At 42.8% G+C, this 18367-nt stretch overlaps 1 protein-coding gene across 1 annotated transcript in view; it reads right to left on the bottom strand.

The window, feature by feature from the left end:
• Hsc70-5 (Heat shock protein 70 cognate 5) overlaps positions 1-15939 on the bottom strand; it is a 39221-nt gene extending 23282 nt beyond the window's left edge. Inside the window, exons 1-5 of the mRNA XM_084589984.1 lie at positions 15714-15939; positions 12613-12659; positions 472-741; positions 265-389; positions 84-157 (exon numbers count right to left, since the gene is read on the bottom strand). Coding sequence (XP_084446110.1) covers positions 84-157; positions 265-389; positions 472-741; positions 12613-12659; positions 15714-15812 — 615 coding nt within the window. The 5' untranslated portion in view covers positions 15813-15939. The remainder of the gene's footprint in view (positions 1-83; positions 158-264; positions 390-471; positions 742-12612; positions 12660-15713) is intronic.
• Positions 15940-18367: the final 2428 nt, after the last annotated feature.

Below are 18367 nucleotides of genomic sequence, written 5' to 3'. Positions count from 1 at the left end.
TGTATATTTCTAACGTATAGATGAAACAAGCCAACACACAGCACATACTTGAGTGTTAGAAATAAAAATACTGAAGAACTCACCTGGCGTTGTGAGTCGTTAAAATATGCCGGGACAGTAATGACTGCATTCTTGACACTGTGGCCCAGGTAGCCCTCTGAAACACAAGAAAATGTATCAATTACAATCATGCAATAAATGCGTGTACGCAACTGGACCAGAAAAATCAAAAGCACCACCAAGCATGCCTGTAATAATACTAACCTGCAGTTTCTTTCATCTTCATCAACACAAAGGCACCTATTTGGCTAGGTGAGTACATCTTTCCATGTGCCTCGACCCAAGCGTCTCCATTGGAAGCTCGCACAATTTTGTACGACTGGGTTTGCCTTGACAAAAAATTAAATTAAGTAAATCTCGAAAAACAGATACACATAAAAGCCCTTTGTTCAAACAAGCACTAATACTCACATATCTTTCTTGACTTCAGGATCTTCAAATTTGCGACCAATCAAACGCTTGGTGGCTGAAAGTGTGTTTGACGCATTGGTCACAGCTTGACGCTTGGCTGGCATTCCCACCAACCGTTCTCCATCAGCTGTGAATGCCACTACAGATGGTGTAGTTCGTGACCCTTCAGAGTTTTCAATAACTTTAGGTGTCTTGCCCTCCATGACTGCCACACAAGAGTTGGTGGTGCCCAAGTCAATACCAATAACAGCTCCTTTAACTTGATCTGACCTGAAAGGCATAAATACTTTGTTACTACATCAGTGAGGTGCCTCAAACAAAGCACCACCTGAATTCTTAAAAGGGGCTTTGCTTAGCACAAAACACAATTGTACCTGTAGAAAAGACTAAATGTTACATTCATTCTCCCATACTTCTTTCTCACACAAATACACACACACACACACACACGCACGCAAAAAAAGAACAAGAGTAAACAATGACAAAGGCAGCTGGCAACCACGAGTATCGTTATATGAATCGACCCTTAATTTCTGCTTTCATGTCACCTATGGCTGTACACTTAGAACGAAACATGCGTACGACATTTAAAACCTACCTAAATTATGCCACAGGTATGCATCAAATACCAAACCCTGCCACAGCCTTTAGTCTGGGGCAAGAATGCAGTTCGAGTAAGGGTGATTCTATCTCAAATGTCCTGGGCATGGCACTCAACCATGTCCAATTTCTCTAAAAGAATTCATAGTAGTTGTAGTTCCAGAGAATAGTAATCTGCCCGATTATTTGCGGCAAAAAGTTTTCATTGTTTAAGCGCATCTTCGAAATTATGTTTGGCGAGAGTACAGGTATCAGAAAAAAAAAAAAAAAAGAGCATACAACTGGATTCACAATTTTTCCTACATCTACAGATGCAAATTAAGTTTATTTCAATACCTACAAAATAGCACTACTTGGCAAATTTATTTAGAAAGCAGCACTTCTTTTCCGGCTCAATGAATAATTTGTTAAAAATGGCTGCAGATTACATGCAAAGTTCAACCTATATTTTTCTTGTTGATGCAGTTGTCTCAAAACAATTTTTGTTTTAAGGAAGAAAGCATTTATTGAAGTTGAGCAGCTGCTGCGGAGTGCACGACACCACATCGACAACTCAATGCTATGATGTTGCAGTTCGATTGGTCATGCTGCAATGGTCTCTAATGTGCCGCCTCTCCTGACATGGAAATGAAAAGGTTTCTCCCACCTTTTTGCTAACGTCAAGTAAGCGGCTTATACAAAAGTTCTCGTGTTGCATTTTCCAGTGGGCTAGGCGCCTCATGTCGAAAGAGAGTGCAAATGACTAATTTTCACCAAAATGGCAGTCTCTTCGTCTTTTCTGAGTTGCCAGCCCACAGTGACAAGAACACCCAGTAAAACTTCACTACCATACTCAATGGTATCAGACTTTTTTTTTTTTCTTTCCACTTATTGTCCTCTATCTCTTGCTCTACGTCTTTCCAAGAACAAAGGAGCAGAGTGTGCAGAAGTCAAATACAATGCAACATAAGGGCACAAGAAGATAACTGGCTATGTTATGAAGTAATTGCAATAAATGTGCTATTGTTGAAGCTACAATAACGGGCATTTCGGGGGAAAAAAGGAGCTGCTTGAATTATTCTCTATTTGTAGTTAATAAAGAACAAAAACAAGCACTGTTACATGTCTCATAATTTGCTCTGATCGGCTGCAGAGCTCAAACATGGTGCACATGCTATCTCAAGCGTGTGCATCATCAATGTCCAGACTGATGTAACTTTATATATTTATTTAGAGGCACAACAGGGGGCAAGGACTGCAATGAAGAACTTGGAGGGGAAAAGGAGAGGGCAGTTAAGCTCCACCTTTAAGATTATGGCGCGGCAGCATAAGTGATGCACGTGTACAGTTCCCCTTGCTTGTTCATCTACATGCACTCCGCAACTTGCTTAACCCCTAACCGCTTAAATTGTGCTTCTGTTACCTTAAACATGCTCACTAACACACAGCCACAACTGCCCCATTATTTAAAGGCCACTCGACATAGATATAAAGCCCAAGCAAGCCGGACTAACATGGCTATGTGTTCTAGGACTAGCTTGTCTTACACAAGATCTAAGTGTCCTGGTGGGTTCAATTCCCACCCCACCCTCTCATTCCAAAGGGGAAGCCCGAGTTTGCAATTTATGCCATGTCATGTGGTTTGGTTCAATCACTCAATCAGGTACTTAAATCAGTTTCCGGCCATGTCGCCTGCCAGATATTACCTTGCAGACCCGTGCCACCGAATTTTTGCTCACAACGCCGACTGGATTTTCAGCAGAACTCATTTCTGTGTCAAGTGAGAGGGAACTTCAGACGAACTACAGCAGGACACCGAACTGCAACATCACAGCACTGCATAGCTATGCACTGAATTGCAGATCTGGTGCTGTGCACTCCACAGTAGCTGCTCAACTTCAAAAAACGTTTTCTTCCTTAAAACAAAACTTGTTTCACAACAACTGCATAAGCTAGATGACAGGTTTGACTACCAATAGAGTTCTGTTTAATATTTTTAGGTGGAGTGCAAGTGCATGCAGTCTAAATTTTTCCGAGTACTTGCTATTTTGTGCTGAAAAAAAGTTACAGCTCATGACTTAAACTGAGTTTCAATTTCTATGCATCTTGCTCATTTTACCAAATTATTTTTCTTGAAATGAAATCATTTTTTAAATACATTTGCAAAATATTGGCATTTTGTAAATAGTGAGTACTAAGACCTGCAGAAAACATTATTCATTCTAGAATTCTCAACATACTGTATTTGCTCAACTCTAAACACTCCTTGTTAGAGGAGGTGATTAGATTTCAGAAAATCTAACCCTCCCTTCCTTTTCGTGGCAATATTTCAACAAGATGAGCACAAGAAATTTATTTGGCAAGCATCTTCAACAAACATGATTACAGTTTGCTTAAACTTCCAAGCTGTAGGCCACTCTCTACACTCATCAGGACTTCCGTTGCTGTTCTCAAACAAATGAAGCTGAACAAAGCAATCCGTGCCCGTGATGCCCATGAAATGAAACCTGCCGACCTCCGGTCGTCATTGGGGTCACATTAAGCTGGCAGTGAAGGAACTGGCAACTGGCTTCTTGTAGCAGCTTTTTTAGCAGAAGAAATAGCAGTTTGTAGCAGAAATGCCAAGTTTCGTAGCAGGAAAAATGCCATTTTGGAGCAAATATTCAAGCTTTTGTAGCAAAAAAAAAACATTGTAGCAAAATTTCAAATCTCGAGATAAAGAAGGCTTGTTTTATTTCTGAAACCCAATTGCTCAGATGTTTATAACGAACGTAGCCATGCAAAAACAAGCTTCAACCTCAAATGCAGTCTCAACTGCTGTTCTTTCCTTAAAAAGCACCAAATTAAGCAAACAGGAAGTTTTACTAAGAATAAAGCCGTTTTTATTCACACTGAAGGCATAATGAGATATGCAACTACACTATAAACATTGTAGCCTTGGAAATAAGGTAGCTAGTTGTCTTAATATAAAAACTCTCTGCAGAAATTCAGAACTGCAGCTTCTTAAAACTGCAGCTTTAATTTATTTCTTCTCTTTGCCTTGATGACTCCAGCTTGGACAGTGCCGCTGCGAGCCTTTCCTGTCCATTTTTGAGAAGGGCTTGTCCACTCTCAACATCTGCAAATTTTTTAGACGACTTTTGAGAAAAGCAGCTCACTCATATTCCTGGTCAGCCTGATCTCTTGCTGTACCTTTTCCTGATTCTGACCTCTTTTCTGGGTGTCCTTATTCTGTACATCAGGGTAACGTCGAGGTGCCTTTTTCCTTCAAGACCCGTGCTCAGTGGAGGGAAAGGGGTAATATTTTTGCAAGTCCTGAGTGGAGATTATTTTTTCCCTCGGGAGAGGCGCGCTGCTGGTGTTGCTCAGTCAAAAGGCGCAATTGCGCGGGGATGTAGAGTGAGCACCAATTCCGTGCGTTCGCAATCTTTGCTTTCGTTATTTTCTGCCGGTGGTTTGGCGGGGTGGCTGGTTAATCAAACCGACGCAAGGACTCGGAGTCGTGGGTCTGCTTCTTTGAAGCGCACTGCAGAGGCTAGTAGAGTTCTGTCAAGAAAACAACCTGACCATAGCGAATACTCATTTTCAACAGCACAAGAGGCGCCTGTACACATGGATTTCACCGGACGGTCTGTACAGGAATCAGATCGATTATATTATTTGCCGGCAGAGATGGAGAAGCGCTATACAAGCAGTAAAAACAAGGCCTGGGGCCGATTGTGGCACCGATCATCAGCTTCTTGTTGCCAAAATTAAGCTTCGATTGAGGAAAACGCAGAAAACTAGAAGGCCTTTCAGGTATGATCTGGATCAGATTCCATTAGAATATGCTGTGGAAGTGAGGAATCGATTTCAAGAATTAGATCTAGAAGACAAAGAGCCCGAAGAGATGTGGACCGATGTTCGTGATATAATACAAGAAGTTGCTACTAAGGTAGTTCCAAAGCAAAAGAAATGCAAAAAAGCAAACTGGCTATCTGAAGAGGCTTTGCAAATAGCTGAGGAAAGGAGGATGGCAAAAGGTATGGGGGAAAGAGAAAGATACAAGGTTCTCAATGCGGATTTTCAGAAAATAGCAAGGAGAGATAAGAATGCCTTCCTGAACATACAGTGTCAAGCAGTTGAGGACAACAGCCAATTAAGGAACACAAGAGCTCTATAAGACAATCAAAGATATCAAAGGAAGCTTCTGTGCTAAGCTGGGCGTGATAAAGGACAAACGAGGCAAGGACCTCACTGAAGCCTCAGAGATAAACAAGAGGTGGCAGGAATACACAGAACTGTACAAGAAGGACCCGGATGTGCAAACCCAACATAGGACGGTTGTGATTACTGATCTCGAGCCGGGCATCCTGAAGAGTGAAGTTGAATGGGCCTTAGCCAGCCTTGCTAAGAACAAAGCTAGCAGAATTGATGGTATTCCAGCTGAGTTGCTTCAAAACCTCAACCACGACGCTGTTAACACACTGCATACATTATGTCAAAAGATTTGGACAACCCTGCAGTGGCCACAGCATTGGAGGAGGTCAGTTTATATCCCCATTCCAAAGAAAGGCAGTGCCAAAGATTGTTCCAACTACCGCACGATCACGCTTATTTCGCATGCTAGCAAGGTGATGTTAAAAATCCTGCAAGGTAGGCTGCAGCAGTATGTGGATCGGGAGCTTCCGGACGTGCAAGCTGGGTTTCGCAAGGGCACAGGAACTAGAGACCAAATTGCCAACCTTCGCTGGATCATGGAAAAAGCAAGAGAGTTCCAGAAACCCATTTACTTCTGCTTTATTGATTATGCGAAAGCGTTTGACTGCGTAGATCACAGCAGATTGTGGCAAGCTCTCCAAGAGATGGGAGTTCCAATTCACCTCATCTGTCTCCTCAGGAACCTTTATGAAGGGCAAGAGGCCACAGTCAGAACTGGGCATGGTCTTACTGATTGGTTTCCGATTGAGAAAGGGGTGAGGCAAGGCTGCATACTGTCGCCCTGCCTATTTAACCTATATGCAGAGTGCATCATGAGGAAGGCCGGTCTGGACGAGTCTTCAGCTGGAGTGAAGATTGCTGGAAAACGTATCAACAACCTTAGATATGCGGATGATACCACTTTAATGGCAGAAAGTGAAGTGGAACTCAAGAGACTTCTGATGCGCGTACAAGAAGAGAGTGAGAAGTTTGGGCTTAAACTGAAAATTAAAAAGACGAAGATCATGGCGTCTTGCCCTATCAAGTCCTGGAGCATCAATGGACAAGAAGTGGAAGCTGTGACAGATTTTCTGTTCTTGGGTGCCAAGATTACCTCGGAAGGAGACTGCAGCCATGAAATTAGGAGACGCCTGCTTCTGGGAAAGAGAGCAATGGTTAGCCTTGACCGAGTAGTAAAGAGCAGAGACATTAGTCTGCCAACCAAGATCCGTATAACCCGTGCTATGGTCTTTCCAGTTGTGATGTATGGATGCGAGAGTTGGACTGTGAAAAAGGCTGACCGCCGAAGAATTGACGCGTTTGAATTGTGGTGCTGGCGAAGACTCTTAAGAGTTCCTTGGACTGCCAGAAGATCAAATCAGTCGATATTGTTGACCATAAACCCTGACTGCTCATTGGAGGGTCAAATTCTAAAGTTAAAGCTCAGCTACTTTGGTCATCTGATGAGAAGAGAGGAGTCGCTGGAGAAAGATTTGATGTTGGGAAAGGTTGAGGGTCGCCGGAGAAGGGGTAGGCAGCGAACGCGATGGTTAGATGGCATTCTCGAGGCATTGCAGATGAAGCTATGTGATGTTAAGAAGATAGTGAGAGACCGGAAAGCGTGGCGTGACATGGTCCATAGGGTCACGAAGAGTTGGACACGACTGAACGCCTGAACTGAACTGAACTGCAGGGATTGTGCGTATGCTTTCCTCATTGTAATGGAAACGTCCAAGGGTACTTACTGACCGTGTGCGGGGCTGCAAATATATTGAGTACCTGCGCACGAGTTCTTTGCACACGCGCGCCCACACACATGCGGTTTTGTAGTGGCGGAAAAGAAATAACTGTCAAGACATATTATTCTAAAGGACACGTAAATGTTGACGTTTGGAATTAAGCTGTGAAGTTAAACAAGATGTTCCACATACGGGGTTGAACTTAAGGTACAAAAGTGGCCAACAGAGCCCAGTGCGCGCACACAGAAGAAGTCAAATCCTTAGCGCTCCCTCCGCTGCTACTCAGGCCATACGAAAAAAAAAAAGGAAGCAAGCGTATATACTGTTCCAGCTGTGCTTTGCTGAGGGCAGTTCCCAGCCTGCTCGCACATCCTTTGCGTGCGCACACACACACGCATGCACGCACAAATTAAGCGAGCGTCTAAGGCAGCTCGAAGCCGTCACGCCTTTAAATGTGCTTTGACCCTTGGACGGCCAGACCGCCAGCCCCTCCTTTCACCCTTCCCGCTCATTGAACTTGAGAGATATCTTGCAGCACCCTCTCACTCCCTCCCAGTAGATCGAGAAAAAAAAAAAAAAAGACAAGACGCAGAAGTGACATAGACAAACATCAATTTTGTGTCACGTGATTGTCCGCCCAGGACCTGCAAAAATATTCTTCCGCCTTGCACAGTGTTGCCAGCAGATGTGGTTTCGCGACAGTTCGGCTTCGCTGTCGACAGAGTTATTTAGCAACTTTTGGCGCAGGCATGGCACAGAAGTAGGCAAAAAATCGATTTTGTAGCACCATGTAGCAGGATTTCAGATTTGTCGCAGTTTGGCGCAATTGGCGTAGCAGTTCCACCACTGAGCTGGTTTTCAGCGTTCAGTACCTCCATCGTCTGGTGTCGGAAAAAGCAAATCATGAATCCAGAAATTACGCCACAAACATCACGCCACCTTGGGACTAGACAGCTATGGCTTGACAAGACTGAGCAAGCACACTTGAAGACCATGGATATGCGCGCTTCATGAAAAAAAAAAAGGGGGGGGGGGGGTATGTATGGTTTCTGGGGTTCAACGTCCCAAAGAGACGACGCTGTAGTGGAGGACTCCGGAAATTTTGACCACCTGGGGTTCTTCAACATGCACTGACATCGCACAGCACACAGGCGCATGGTTTTCGCCTCTACCAAAAAGTGACCGTCGAGGCCGGGATTCAATCCCGCATCCCTGGGACACTAGTCTAGCGCCTAACCGCTGTGCCACCCCGGCGGGCGAGAGGGGTTGCTTAGATTCGTGAAAATACAATGTTTCTTTTTTTTCTTTCGACTTTTTTTCTATTGCTCACTTTAATATCGTCTCATATTTCAAGACATGTTTAAACAATGAAAAAGCTTTTCTGTCTGAAATAATCAGGCAGATTACTATTCTCCATATACACAACTACCAAGAATTTTTTCGGAGTGGCACACCTGGAATGATCGCGATGGAATGACCCATAAACATGGCAGCTGGTTCTAAGCTACTGTCATCACTGTCTTCAACAATGTAACAGACAAATAGGCAAGCCAACCAATATGCTTATATCTTCTAGAAGGATTTTGAAACTAAATTTTACCTTACGAAGAGGGTTATCTGAATTAGCAGCCTATACATGCAAGACTTCATTGATATATATATATGATAGATGTGCAAAAGACAAACATATCATTTACAGTCAACGCCACCCACAACTACAAATAAAACCAGCGTGACTGTCTAATATACACCCCTTTACACATCCTGCACATCAGACTCAACAGTGCCTCCTCCTTTCTCGAACGATCTCAAATTTCACTGCACATTGCAGCCTCAGGAACACTCGTCCCCACAAAGCTGTTGCAGTCATGCAGGTGACAACCACATGACTGCAGAGAATGTTGCAGGAAGACACATGTTGACGACATCCACAACAGTGCTGTTGGTGTGCGTTATTGTTCTGTCTTGCTTTGGTGTGTGTTATTTTGTGCTATGTACTCCAACATTTAGAGTTATGCTCATATTAAAGGGGCACTAAAAGCATCCTGCAAAATTTTGTTTTCTGGGTTTCCATGAATAAATAGCTTTAGTCGCAGGCGACAGTCTTAAATCAAGCCCATGATGATAAAAATATGTAGTGATGAACAAAAGTGGTATAAAACACGCAGCTGATGGCCGAGCTCGGAAAAATGCATTGCAATGTCGTCTAGCAACAGCTTTCAGGGATCGAGACAATTGTGGCGGTGCCTCATTTTATCGACATGCACGCGCCGCTGTCGCTGTCAGTAGATGCAGTTTGAATGCAATTTTCCTGTGCTCCATCACCAGCTGTGTGTTGCGTACCATTTATGCTCACAAATGTACATACTCTTTGCTTTCGAGAGACTAAAACCCATCGCTCAGCGTTGGACAATGAAAATATTGTCATCCGTAAAGATTCCCACAGTATGATCCTTAATAATGATTTGGGGCATGATGTAAATAATCTAAAGGTAAAAGTAAAAAATGCTACATACTTGTGGTTCAAAGAACATATCACAGAAACAACAAGCCCAAAGCAAGCGAACTATGTTCACAAGACCACCCCGCTGAAGGCAAAGTGGCCAGTCACTGTGCAGTTGCTGAAGGACACTCCATGCTTTGACCGACTTTTTGAACTCTCTGTGGAGAGTTAAAAAAAAGACAGGAGCCAGGATGCCTGACCCTGCTTAAATTGAGAAATCAGTAAGAAGAGACAATAATTCAAAGTTTACAAGAATGCCCCGAGTGTGTAGATACGAGTTTTCATCAAAAAGAAGCATTAGGTCAATATACTCTTTAGTACAACTTTAACAAAGCTGCTAGCAGCTGCAGAAAAAGCAAAGCCTGAGACATCATTCCTTTGTGCATGAGCATAAATGTTAGTAGCCAACAGCACTGCTTAGTCTTCAACAAAAGTTTCGAGAGCCTTTGGCAGTTTTGTGGCCCTCTGGAGCCATGCCCTAAACTGTGAAATGAGTTGGCGCTAGTCTACAACCAACTACCTAGTTACAGTTACAGAGCCCCTAGTTACAGATATAGCTAAAGATATAGTTTCTTACAGGTAGTTACAAACAAAACACACACGTAATAAATGAGTAAATGTAGAATCAAGCAAAGGCTTGAGTCAGACAGATGAAAGAGAAATGAAATAAAACGGATACTACCAAAAGCAATCATGTGACGATCTTTACATCCCCACGACGACTAGTGAGGCTCAAAGACAATGCGAGGGCTCGATAGTATTTTCAATCAATTTCGTAACTTCGAAATTGATGATTTGGCATTCAGCATGGGACATGTGCTAAGGTCGGTGGCATGTAGGCGTGACATCCTCTGTGTCGATGCGGTGCGTCACAGCGAGTGCTTGCCCAAGGCTATTGTTATCGTTGTCGAGGATGTCCAAAAAGATTCCGGGAAACTGTCGCAGGTCCAACTATCGCCTTTTTTTTTTTAATGCCCCATACGGAACATACGAGCCCAACACAACAGCAATGCACGATGCATTAAGTGCACATAAGTTGCAATAGGCCCTGCAACTACCGTTGCTATGCTCTACCTCTATACCACATTTTTTCCCCATTTCTCGCCTAAATTTTAAAAATTTCTTTTTCAAAACTTACTAGCTAGCTACAACATGTCCCTTATGTAATGACTTAGACCACGTAACACTCGGGTCTTTCACAGATGGTCCAGGAAAACTGTTTTTCCTCACGACTGCACTTCTATATGGCTTGACAGAACAGCACTAAACTGATAGGCTGCCTAAAACCTGCCTTTCCAGCCACTACAAACTTGCCATAATTGTTAGGCTGCCTTAAAACCCCGTGTTGCATCCTAATCTGTCCCTGATGCCATGCCGCACTGATGTCCATCGTGCATGCAAGCAGCAATACTCCAGAGCTGACTGCTTACCACAGCCCGAAAGTCTATTTACGACATTTTTTTTTTCTTTTAAAATTAGTCTATGCAGTTTCCTCACCCAGAGCAAGATAATATTACGCCTGCAAATTCAAAGCGCATTTCCTAACTGCAATGCTTCTTCCAAAATGTACCTAAATTTTCAAATATACCCTTGGTACCATGTTGCCTATGTTCCCTTGCAAGCAATGTAAGGCAAAACAGCTCTGTCCACGTCAAAACTTGCACCAGAAAAGTCCATGTCAAAACATACACCAGCAAACAACAAAGATGAAAGTGTATGGACCAGTGAACCAGCACAAGAAACTGACATTCCTCCCAGTCAAGCATACAGACTTTCTGCAGGCAGCTACTTGTTCAACAAAAATCCACCTCTCCACACTATGAGGTGCATGCATCAAGGCTATGGAGGAAAAAAGAGGCCCATGGGTACTGTTGTGAGTGTTGTTTCTGTCCTTCAAAGTACCTTCCGCCCTAGGCAGTCCACCAAGCACCGCCCTCAAGCAGCAGTGAAAGTCGATGCCAGTAGCTTAGCAATCCTACAGTAAGTGCCAATGGCAGAATTGTCCAATCTAATTATTCCCCTTTTGGCAACTCCTAAGACTGAAACACGACTTGGACAGCAAGGATAACGATAGTGCAATAACCAACTAGCACCAACACTCTTAATTGTGCAAAATTATATGTACATTTTCTATTACCACACAGCTGATTCCGTTTCCAACCAGCAAACAAATGCAGGGAAAATGAGGGGCTTTGCTACGAGATACATCAGAAGGGAACCTAGAGTCACTGACACAAAGATCATAACGGATTTTTTGTGTGTGTGCGTGTGCTGATCAATATGAAGTAATAATGAAATCGTGGAGATAACTGATTAGAAAATAAAACACAACCACATGCTGCCGGTGGGATCCGAATCCATGACCTCCGAATTTCGCATTGTTGTGCCTAACCAACTGAGCTACGACAATGGGTGTTCAATCTTCTTAGGTATTTATGCTGTGCATAAACTATCCCATAGGCATGTCACTGTCTTCTTATTTAAGCATTATATCTCCACGATTTCACTATTACTTCACATTGATAAAAAATAAAAAAGACATTGCTTTCCTTTGTGTCAGTGGTTGACTCAAGAACACCAGGCAAAACATACATACTTTATGATAATTATAAATTATAGTAAATCAAACATAATGCCAGCAAATAAGCAAAGCATTTGTTATAGAAATTATACATAAAATAAAGTCTTGCATAATAATGCAAGCCAGTTACTCAAAACTTTGCACTAATTTTCTGTACTGGTCTGCCAGATATCCTAAGATATTTGCCCTCATTTTAGCTATGGAGAAAAACAAAGCTCAGAAAAACTGCAGTAACCACTGTACCAAAAAGGCAAACCTCTATAAAGTACACAGTCGGCTAAGTGGGCCATATTGTCCAGCGCACACCCGACTAAATACCTACACAAACACTAAAGTGCATATATATCCAGACAGTAGTGACATGAGCATGCAAATGCCGATGTCACTACTGAAAGAACTGTTTGTTTTTCACTCAGTTGCTGAAACATGAAAAGCTTGTGCCTGACTAAAATATACTGACAAGCTTCAAGCTTTACACAAAAACAATACTGCTCAAAAAAGCTGTCAGTGTAAGCACGAATCAACGAAGTAGAGCGAAAAACAAGTGAAGGCATCCTTACTTGTTCCTAACTTGCTGTCCACAGGCATTTTTTTCTAGCAAGTGGTCCTGGAAAAGAAAATGCCGATTACAGGGCTGGCCACTCGTGATCAAAAGACACAGCTCAATCAGCAAGCGTGAACCTGTTTAACAGCACCAGGGCAACTTGGGAAAACCGTACCAACATTAACATATTTGGTAACACAAGGGGCTAAAGACAGTTTCCTAAGCATTTCACACTAAAGAAGCCAAGCAACAGGACTGTGGCAGCACTGAAAATTGAACCATGAGCCTCCAGGCCAACAGGCTTCTGCTCATATCAAAAGGCCAACACTATGGCTGCAAGCAGAAACCTTTCTGCAGATTTCTATTTTCAACACAGCATAAGTGTTCTTATACAGTGTGTAGTGTATGTCTACTAGATCCTGAGGCACTAAAACTGCTGTATCATAGAAGAACTAGATCACTTCAAGTACATAGAGTTAATGCCATGAAGCTGCATATGGGCTTGAGAGACTGTAGTAAAGGGCTCCTCCAGCTTTATTTTGACCATCTGGGGCCCCAGGATGCATACTGGCATCACGCATAACAGGTTTGTCAGTAGAAGATTTAAAAACTTTAGAAATAGCAAATAGCCTTAAAAAAAAAAAAAACCTGTGGCTCCAGATTTACAAAACTCACAACTGTACCATGTTACTCTCATATGAATCCAATGAGAGCACAACTTCTGGAGCACTTTCATAACAGATGCCATACAAAAGAACTTCCAAAGCTAATGTACAGATGTGAACTCTGTCTGGAGTGCATATCTGTTTGAGAAGGAAGTGAAAATTTAGCACCGGTATAGTCCAGACATTCGCAGTGCTTTTGTCGCTTCTGCATATAGAGTGGCTGTCCTCAAGAGCTAACAATGCCATCCAAATCCTGTACGTTTGTTAGAAATTCGCTTCCTTCAATAAGCTGAGAAACGCTCGAGTATTCTAGACAAGCATGCTCAAGACAGCTGCGAGATTTCTCTCAAGTGTTCGAATAGTGCACTGTGAAGCAAAAGCATTAATGCAACGTCTATCATGGCAGCAGACCTTTCTGAGTGAACTCTACAGGCAGCTGGCTTCTGAACGTCACGAGACCCCTTCCCATGAGAGTGATCTTTTGCATGTTGCCTTTGAGCAAAATACTGCACTCCTACTGTATGCACCCCAATGTTAATCAGGAACTAGAATAAAGTGAAAGCAAGGAACAAACGTATAACAATATTTTGAGGTAGTCTACATGCATGTGAGTCAAATATCCAGCATAACAAAATTGCTAATTCAGCCTATGGCGGAATTGAACGGCGCATCATGCACCAACTCGCCCCCCAGGCAGTTATTCAGCCTATGGCAACTAATGTTAATGGGGCGTTAGTGCACTATAGGTAAGCTCACTAGCTAGCGAGCTGCATGCATGGTAACACATCTGCACATTGCTACAGAGCTATCTTAAGTGTTTAGCTTATCCTTTTTGTCGTACCTGGCACAGATTATCACTCACTTCGTCTTTTGGCTTTGCCGAGACGCATGGAGTGAAATTTTAACTTGCATTTCAGGGTTTTTGCTAACAAAGAGGGGCCACAAAAGGTTTTATTCTCAAGCTTGCAGTGCTCAAGCTGTATCATCAAGTTCTTTATTCAAATGTGGCCAAGATGAGCAATGCCGGGAGAATCAGGGCCCAAGAAAACAAGAAGACGACTGGTATCTGTGGCCGTAGCAGCCACTCAAAAGTAAGTTCCCAAGAATTTCACCCAGGAAATTGTGCTGGCAGAAAAAACAATGGCAGGTTTTAAAACCAATACTGGATTTCACAGACAACACTTGCACTGCAACACAAGTGGATGTACATGCACAGCCAAAATATTACAAAGCACACTTCTAGAGTTTGAAATTTTCTCCTGCATTCTGTAGGCAAGATATGATAGTTACTTGGGTCCACACACGTGCTAGCATATGTCCCTTCTTAATATTTGCTGGTTAGGTGTGACAAAAGTTATCAAGTATGGCCCATATTATTATAGGCAGTGCTGTTAGTACGGGTTATTAGGTTTCCCTGCAAAAACCACGACCTGAAACCAGACAGCACAATACATAAAATGATAAAATGATGCTCCAGCATTCAACAAAATGCTTACATGCACAACCGCAAGTGGGTAGCAAGCATCACATAGTGTGCAATCACAGTACAATACCTTACAAGAACTTTTACGTACAAGGTTGCTTGTGTAAAGCTAAAACTTGGTTTGGTTTAAAGAGTTTTAACTTCCAAAATTGTTTCAGGTTATGCGGAAGGCCGTCGGGGAGGGGGGGGGGGCCGGATAATTTTGATTACCTGGTACGCACTGCCATCGCACAGTACATACATGGGTGCCTTGCATTTTGTCTCCACTGAAACGCCATCGCGACCAGGATCGTACAGAGGTCCCCTAGCTCAGCGAGTTTGTATTATACTGATCAACTACGCATCAACGACTGGACAGAGCGGAGACAAGGACAGTCTTTTTCGTCCAGTCTTCGGTGCGCTGGAGAGAAATGTGAAGGCTGCCTGTCCATACCAAAACCACAAGAGTAGCCGCACCGTCATTACGGCTCTACCTAATAGGCATGAAAAGGCGAAGTCTAGTAACAAAGAAATTATCGCTACAAACGGGTTACAGGGCTTTTAATTTGGCTGTCTAAACCGCCCATTTTAAGGGCAACGCTACCACACTTTTGAGCTGACGGCACATGGCAGCGCTCAACGGTGCAGAATAACATGCGCACATTGTTGATGCACACCACAAAAAACTGCAAATGAACTTTAGACATCCCCAGCTTCAAATCTGTCAAGTTGTGATGATAATTATATCGCACAACTTAATCGACTCCGCAGACACCAGTACGACAGCATGCCGGCTATTATTGCATCATGTTCTAACAACCAAGGAAGTCGAGATCAGAACGAACAATGATTTAAAAAACAGTAATTAACTGTTTCCCCATTCAAGTGCAGATGCTAATTACACATTTCAAACGCCAGCATATTTTCCTCTGAGTAGAATTGTTTCGTCGCAAGCGCTTAGGCCTACAAGCTTAGCCCTGCAGCACTCACCTTGGAGGTAAGGGTGACAAAGCTACGCCGTAATAGACTCTCCGTTACACAGTTCGAGCTTAGCACTGCCCGAGACGATACTCTTGCTGCATTAAGCATTTTGTCAATGTGAACTTTCGAGATCCGCACCAATTAAGGCAGCAAAGTAACGGAGAGACGGAGAGTCCTCTGCAAAAGACTCACCACACGTGCGTAGTGTCCTAGTCACGTGATGTTGAGTGGCAATGCCACTCGGCCTTTCGTCTAAAAGCGCCACGCCTGTCGTTAAGAACGTTCTAGAAAATGCAACGATGCGTGGGAATAACAACAGCAGTAAATTTTCCCAAGGTTAATTTCCTTTTCCAAACCCTAGAAATAGTGGGCATTCGTGACTGTTTTGTTGTGTGTGAGTCGCGTTTTCGTCGTTGCAGGTGGTAGCATGGTAGCTTTCGCTTTCGTTCTTTCGCGTCCGCTAGGCAGCTATCACCACTTCCTGGAAACATTTTTACCCATATTACCAACATTACTGTAACAATAACGGCTATACCCAACCATTTTGAAATGCGGCCTTTATGCCTTTCAGGACCGCGGAAAAAGCCGGAAATTCTCACATGCATTAGTAACTATTTCTAAATAATAAAATTCTTGTACTATCTTGGTAAAACGTACAGTCAATAATGTATGTCAACCTGCAGCTGAATAATGGGATTTCATACATAAAAATATGTCTTAACAAGGCACAAGATATCAATAAAAATTCACAAAGATTAAAAATATCCTTAAATATTTTTAAAAGTTGGAAACGCTTGAATTGGAAGAATTCACGCCCAAACAAATACAAATTATGAAATGTGCTAAATTACTTATTTTCTTATTTGTGCAGATTTGGAGTAGCTACCTGTTGGATTCCTTTTTTATGTTAAATCTCATAAGGGGCAGAAGACAAACAGGCAATCCTAATAGGTGTTAGAAAATATTTTTTTCTAATTCTATTATTATGATAGCGCAGCTATAAATAAATGGGCTTTCATATATATATAATCGCGACGCTTAATTTAATAAGGATAAGAAAAATCCCGAACACACTTTTTCAAAAGAACAACAATTAAAAGTTGGTAATGACTGACCTTGGTGGTTATTAAAACGACATTCCAGAATACACAGAATGGGGTACATTGCCTCTTTTCTAGCCTCTAGGCAAAAAAAAAAAAAAAGAATGGCTGGCTTTTACAAACTTTTTGTTTTCTTGCACCAGTGTTCCCTACTCGCTTCAGTGATGGGTGTTTTTGGCACTCATGCACAGCTCCGAGAAGCGAGACACAAATTTCACAACTGAAAAATCTACCGTGGCCCTACGGTGACCCAACATCGACCGCCGCAGGCCCAGATATGTTTATGAAGGTTGGACCGAGATTGGGACAAGGTCGGAGGCTAGCCTTGCAGACAATGTTCACCTTAGCAACTCAAAACGTTGCCAGAATAGTCAAATGTCAGTCCGTAATGTTGCCAACAAAACGCGAACGTTCTTCGTGAAAAAAAAAAAAAACAAAAAAAAAAAGGTGACCCTCAGAATATTCTGCAAAGCTTACAAATACAGTCACATTTTAAGGGCAGATTGCATGGAGCAGATGGCTGGTAGCGACCATAATTAACCCAATCATTTCCATGCCAACAGCTCCATCACGTCAATATTTCACCAAACTTTGGCCACTACTTTCCTTAGGGTTTATTTCCACAATTACTCAATTAGGCTTCAGAAACCGCTCCATGATCAGATTAGGTGGTCCTCCGAGACGTTGGCCATTGAGTCAGCAATGGCGGCCTTTAGCGAGTCTCGTGTTATGTGCCTTTTTGTTGACCTCTCTTGCAACGACGTAGTAGTCGAGGGGATTTAAATCTGGAAAACTAGGAGGCCACAAGTTAGGACTGGCTTGGTCGTGAAAGTTGTCAGCCCAGTCAACCTCGGGTGTGCAGGTGGTGTGGGCAGGAGCCGAATCAGCTTACATAAGATCTTCTTTTCAATATATCTATATCCAGGGCTTTGCAATTGTGGAAAGTGACTCCACCTACGTGGAAGTATTAACGCAGATCCTGCAAAAACATGTAGCAACATGACGTCATCACCGTTGCTGACGACGGCTAACATCATTCATCACAAATGGCGGAAATTTTGTGTGCAGTATCGTATATGTACCTCATCAGCGCTTGCGAAAAGCATCAGAAATTATGGTGGTTAACCTTTTGGTCTTGGCCTTGATCAAAAATCTTTTCATCTGAAAAAAAGATGAAGAAAAAGAACAGAGAATTCGAGGCTCCTCAGGCTTATTCTACTTGCTTAGCAAACGATTCTCCCGAATTGTACAGGGTATGAGTTGTCCTCTCCTCATTGTATACGAATGATACTTCAAGTCCTCGTGCCCAGTGAGCCTTACAGTCGACTCTGTGCCTTGGAGATCATTTACAATGGCCCCCCTTGACTTTCTTGAGCCATCACTCCCGGCGGCACGCAGCTGTTGGAAAACGGCCAGATGTTCTACACCATCTAACCCCTGTCTGTGATTTTGTTCTTTTTGCCACCGATGTCACGTCAAAGCCTGAGCACATCAGTCAATTCCGCACCTTATAAATGAATGAGTTTGCTACGTTCAAATGGTGGTAATTTCCAAGTCTCTGTG

Source organism: Amblyomma maculatum, chromosome 1, assembly GCF_055883805.1.
Source record: "Amblyomma maculatum isolate TAMU_Amacu chromosome 1, ASM5588380v1, whole genome shotgun sequence".
In the NCBI taxonomy this organism is placed as follows: domain Eukaryota; kingdom Metazoa; phylum Arthropoda; class Arachnida; order Ixodida; family Ixodidae; genus Amblyomma; species Amblyomma maculatum.
This window is presented reverse-complemented; position numbering and strand designations above follow the sequence as displayed.